A 6,199-nucleotide genomic window follows, 5' to 3' on the forward strand; every position below is an offset into this window, starting at 1 on the left:
TGGAATCAATCATAACAACTATTCCAGGTGAGTCTGGAATCCATCAGTCTGGAATCAATCATAACAACTATTCCAGGTGAGTCTGGAATTGTCACCTCTGCTGATCACACACATTAAAAATCAGCATTTAAACCCCAAAAGCCCTGGACAACACCACAATGTGTCAGGAAACATCAGCCACCACTGAATTCTGGCAACATTTGCCCTCAAAAATACAAAACACACAGAAAGCTCACGGTGACCCATGACATATTTGCAGTCAGGTTAACACTGGGTTCCTCACTGACCAACACACAGGAAACAATCGAATATTTGCATTCTAAACCCCTCAGGGCACAGAAAACCCTGCTTGACAGCCAGCCCTGAGGTGTGCAGCACTCCCAGGCCCTGCTGGAATCTGTGGTCACTGGGGAAACCAGACAAGGTGAACCTCAGGGGCCACAGCAAGGGGAAGTGGCACGGGGAGGGAAAGAGTAAAACCAGCGTAAGTGATGTGTAAACACAGAGTATCTGCACCCAAGGCACACCTGCAGCAACCACCACACCTGCATCATCTGACAGAGTTCCTACAAATGCACAACCAAGCAGCAGAAGCCCCAACACTGCTCCACCACCAACAGCAACACCTCCTTTCCTCACCAGCCAGCCCCCAGCTCACCCAACCTGCGTGGATTCAGCCCGGGGAAGACACAAGACTCAAAAACCAAACACTTGGGTTTAGAAGCAAATCTGCTTTTTCTTTTTTTTTTAGACTAGAAAATGTACAGTTCCATTTCATATGCAAGTGTGCACAGAGCTTGTTGCTTGTAGATACTGTCAGAGAAACTGAGAGTCTTTGCATTAAATTGTTAATTCTTCAAACATTGATACATTTTGCAATACACCAGTTAAATACCAAGATCTATGTGCATGCACTAGAGATATATGCATGTACACCTTAATGTTTAACAAAGACAGCAGATCCCCCAGCCAGGGAGCGTTGGAGATACCAAAAATAGATTAAAAAGTTAAATTCTTTACCTGCCTTTGTTAAATACAGACTTTGAGATTGCCTCCCCTCCTTTCCCCAGGATTCCCGTACTCCCAGGAAGGCAGGTGGGCAGGGAGGCAGGAGCTGACCAGATTATCCCAGAACCAAAGAGAAGCACCTTAAAAAGTTCAAACCAAGCTTTAAAATGCCTTTTCCATCCTTACCAGACACGGGGGCTGAGAAAGGGAAGAACATTTTAAACAGTTTTGTTTCATTGTGCTGAACTCCCAATGCATCTCCCACAGAAGAGTCTGACTTTTCCAACCATCCCACTGCCTTCCCAACTGCCTGGATCCTCCAAAGTGGGAATTCTGACCCCCTTCACCTGGGCCAGCCAGCCCAGCAGGTGCTACAGCAGGGAAAAGTGATCCTGGTGTTCTCACACTGCTTGGGGACCATGCAAGGGAGCTCTGCTTTCAAGATCTGCCCTGGAACTCATGTGGGTCACCTGGAGCTTTTCAAGTAGTGTCATCTGCTTTGTCCCCATCCAGTCCCCTCCACTGCATATTGACACACCTGCACATTTTAGTATCTGCAGGTTTTATGTAGCAAAGAGTTTTTCCTCTGAAAAAACACCTCATTAGAGTTATGATTCCAGTGACACTTTCAAATGTACTTTTGTGCCTCTTCTTTGGTAAAGAATAAAAAGATACTTTTCCCTTTTTGACAGCTAAAGGTACCAAAAGGCCAGACCTGAATCAACCAGCACAGCAGAGAAGGAGAGCAGTGGGCAGGACCTGCAACATCACCCAATCCAATGATGACCACAATAAAAGAGGAAAATCCGTTTCATTTGAAACTCTTTGGCAAATTTGTTCTGTTTGCCAACCCTGGAAAGCAAAGCTCAATCCGTGTGCCTCAATCCATTCCAGCCTCTTCCCTAATCAAAAAATCATGTGGAAAAACAAGTAATGGGCTGAAGAGAGAGTTTGTTTGTCAGGTTGTGGAGAGCCGAGGTGTGATTGACGTTACAGCCGTACGGACACAGAGGGACGGCACCGGTGACACGGGGACGTGCCACAGGTTAGTACTACTGCCAACATACTGATTCAGCTTTACACTGGTCTGAGCAGATTGCAATTAACCTAGGATTGAGGTATAAATATACACAAATATGTACAGTACACATACAGGAAAAGAGTTTTGCATTTGTAACCTTAGGAATACTGGAGAGTCGATGCCTACGCCGGTGACTCGCTCGCTGATTTACTGGAATAACAAAGCCAACAACTTCCACTAGAGAGGGCTACAATGGATAATAAAACTCTAAATTAAAAGCTCCTTCCTCTCGCTTCATCCTCCCCACGCCCAAGGCCAGACTGTTCCGAGGGGCAGCTTGAAAAGAAGGTTGGTCACAGCTTTGAACGCGTCCTCTGAGGAAGCCGAACCAAAGTGGAGCCCAAAGTGCTCCTTTGCTCTTGTGCCTGCTCCCAATTCCTGTCCCTGTGTGTGTGTGTGTGTGTGTGTGTGTGTGTGTGCAGCTATGTAGAAAATACAGTTGCCATCAGTTCAGCATAAATACATCCACCCCACCAATCTGCCACTGGAACAGCTCTGCTGCAGCAATGTCTGTGCAAAGAGGTCATTAAAAATCATCTGATCTTCAGCCGGGACATCATCCACTCCAGTCCTTGGCACAGCCTGGGAACACAAGAGAGAGCGTTTAGGGAGTGCAGGCACCTCTCAGGTAACTCCACAGCATCAATTTAAACTCTTCCCAAGAACTCTGTATCACTTCTGGAAACTCTTCACTCCCTGCACGGCACTTCTGAGACCTCACCACATCATCTATGGTGAGAGAATTCAGGTCCCAGCTCTTCAACACATGAAGTTCTCTCTAATTAAGATTATTCTTAATAAACCAGATTTCAGCTTGCCCCCACCTCACCCCACCCTCATCAAGTCCAAATCATATCAAGCCTGTCTCTGTGAGGTGACACTGTGGGTCTGATGTAGAAATCTTACAAGTATCAAGATGCTGAAGTGCTGTGGCCCTGGCACAGGATGTCCAGGGCAGCTGGGGCTGCCCCTGGATCCCTGGAATGTCCCAGGCCAGGCTGGACAGGGCTTGGAGCAGCCTGGGATGGTGGAAGGTGTTCCTGCCATGGCAGGGGTGGGATGGGATGATTTTAAGGACCTTTCCAACCCAAACCACTCTGGGATTCTGTCACCATTATGGACAGGGGAGGAATGTGTGTGATACCCAAATACCAGAATAAAACCCTGGAGTAATTCAGATTCCCCTCCCCAGGACACGAATCCCCCTTACCCCTCTCCAGTGAGAGCACAGCAGGCCTGGATGTGCCACTGGTGATCCTTAATTGAAGTCAGCTTCAGGAACTGGGATATCTCAGCTACTGTCATGCACTCCTTCACATCCTGCTTGTTAGCAAAGATCAGCAATCCTGCTTTCTTCAAATCCTGGGCAGAAAGGAGAGCAGGTAAAGACAGAGCAGCCCTTGGAGGTGAAGGATGGGACACCAGAGCAGGGAACCCAGAGCCCAAACCAACAATCCTCCAGAACAAAGTGCTGCAGGCTGACAGGAACTGCAGGAAATGCTCTGATCCAGCACACCACAGAGCCATGGATAAGGAGTAAAAACCTCAGGACAACGTTTTGCTGTGCTCCACGAGGATCAGAGCCCTGTACCTGAGCAGCACTGACAATTTGGGGACAATGACTCCAGGGATAAGCTTATTTTACCTCAAATTGCTTGGAATTGCATCAGGGCAGGGGTGTATTATTGAAAATCTTTCCCTTGGAAAGCAAAAAGGTGTTTCCAGGAAGCCTGGCCAGCCCAGGCACTCAGCTGCCTATCAGGCACACTCCTGTTTACAAGCAGCAAAATTAATCTCCAAATAACCAACTGCTTCCAGAAAATAGCTGGAACAGAGCTGGACAACTCAATTTTGCCTTAACAGCAACTCCATGGAACCGGTTAGGAGAAAGAAAAGATTTTCAAGGAGCAAAGAAAAGCGATTTTAAATCAATATTTGACTTTCATTGCTGCTCTCTCCCAACGTCACAGCCACGTCTGGAGAGGGAGCCTGGGAACATCCTGCCGGGTAACAAAGGGCACATTCACTTCGAGGTGGCTCCCAAATCGGCTCCATTCTGCCTGGAATTCCAGACCTTCCCCCCGGCAAAATCAGCTCCTTAACAACTTCATCTTCCTTTAGACAGTGGGAAACACAAGATGCAGGTTTTTGCAACAGCCTGGAGAGTCCAGCTCTGAAATCCTAATCATGGACAGCAGCACTGAATCCCTCTGTGCTACATTTAACACTGCACAGCCTCACCTGCTCTATTACATTTTATTTTATTAAACATAATTTAAATTAAACATCAAAAATTTAAAAAACAAAAAACAAAACCTCCAAAACATGAAAATTTGGAAGATGCTATGCAAAGCCCTTGTTTTTCCTCAGAGGAAATCCATAGGCAGGCTGTGCCCTTGCTGCAGGCTCCCAAACCGTGGCTATAGGTTAAATATAGATGTAATATTTTAGGCTATAATGCCATCATTTTTATGCACATTTTTTTTTATTCTGACACTTAAATTTGGAAGCTCGGTGTCAGCTCACACACCCTGATCCAGTTTGCATTCAGGTCATGCCACAGGTGCTGCCTGGCTTTTACATCAGCCCAGCTCAGGTTTAGACCTGACCCAGGGCTCGGGTTTAAGGAGGGTCTTTACAATTCAGCAATTTCCAGTCTGGAATTCCAAATACCCACAGAGCACTGGCTGACACAGCCACGGGCTGAAGTGCCTTCAGTTTTAGAGCTGGGTGCTCTAACACACATTGTAGAGGTTGTAAAACCTCAGGCAACCACGAAGATATCAAAAATAATCATTAAATTATTGCAGGAAACCATGGGGGTTTTAAAGGTTCTAATTCAGATATTAACGTGGATTGAGTGAAGTATAAAACCCACAGATGTCCCTGACAGGTCCCAACTGCTGCTTCACTTCTGTAATTTAGTATTAATTAACAGCTTTAGTTGGAGTTTCACAGCAGACAGTGCAGCAGGGCCGAGGCAGCTCAGGGTGTAAATCTGCTTCCCTTGGTGTGTATCAGCCAGATAATTAAAATAAATATTAAAATAAATATCAAAGACACAGGGTGCACTCACCTCGTGTGCTAACATTTTATACAGCTCTTCTTTAGTCACAGAAATCCTCTCTCTGTCTGTGCTGTCCACCACAACTATCACAAACTGCAAAAAGGCAGAGTTATTAGGCAGAGGAACTCTGCTGTTCCCACTCCCAGCCCGTTATCCAGCGGGATCACCAGACACCATCCCTGTTCCCAAAGCTTCCCTCCAGCCCCAGCAATCCCACAGGGCTGATTCACAGCCTGGGCTGCGCTTTGGGGACAAAGGCAGCTCTGACACAACTTTTCACTTTCTGTTCTCCATTTTTCAGTGAAAAATTCATACTGAAAGCAAGAAAATTCTCAGTAATCCCAGATCTGGTTTTGTCCTTTGCTTGGTGGAACTGAGGCACCACACAGACCCCTCAAATAATTTGCTGCTGCCTTTAAATCAAAGTGCATCAGCTGTCTTTGTCTAGGTCAAGAACTAACATGCAAATATATGAATTTGTTATATTAAAAATAGGGATTAAAAAAGTCCTTAAGTTCCAAACTCCCAAGAAAACACTCCCAGCTTCATTTAGGCTGTAAAGAACTTCAAGGAGTCACAGCACCTCATAGGGATGAACTGGAGAACAGAGGTAACGACTGTGATAATTGTACTTAAACATACAAAATGTAATTTATATAACAGAATAACTGTATTTAAATTGTAACTGGTAACACAGAGGAAACCTTGATTTAAAGCATTATTTTTATGAAGTTGTGTGCTTGGCATAATTTATATATATATGTATTTTTTTATATATATATTATACATGTTTTTATATTTTTATATGTTTTTATATTATACATATATTTTATATTTTTGTATAATATACTTTATATATTTTATATATTATATAAAATGTACATATATATTTATATGTATTATATGTATTATATGTATTATGTATATTATATTATATTATATTAATATTTATTTTTATGTATTTATTTGTGTATGTACACATACAGGTGTATATATCTGTATATCTATTTTATACACATATATACACATATACATATTTTATA

General features: G+C 44.0%; 1 protein-coding gene across 2 annotated transcripts in view; it reads right to left on the minus strand.

Moving 5' to 3' along the window:
• Positions 1-711: 711 nt before the first annotated feature.
• ARL5A (ADP ribosylation factor like GTPase 5A) overlaps positions 712-6,199 on the minus strand; it is a 10,397-nt gene continuing 4,909 nt past the window's right edge. For both annotated transcript variants that reach the window (XM_015634559.1, XM_015634560.2), the window contains exons 4-6: positions 5,166-5,249; positions 3,300-3,451; positions 712-2,671 (exon numbers count right to left, since the gene is read on the minus strand). In XM_015634559.1, the coding sequence (XP_015490045.1) occupies positions 2,623-2,671; positions 3,300-3,451; positions 5,166-5,249 (285 nt within the window). In that variant the 3' untranslated portion in view covers positions 712-2,622. The remainder of the gene's footprint in view (positions 2,672-3,299; positions 3,452-5,165; positions 5,250-6,199) is intronic.

The sequence above is a fragment of the Parus major genome, chromosome 7 (assembly GCF_001522545.3).
Source record: "Parus major isolate Abel chromosome 7, Parus_major1.1, whole genome shotgun sequence".
NCBI lineage: Eukaryota > Metazoa > Chordata > Aves > Passeriformes > Paridae > Parus > Parus major.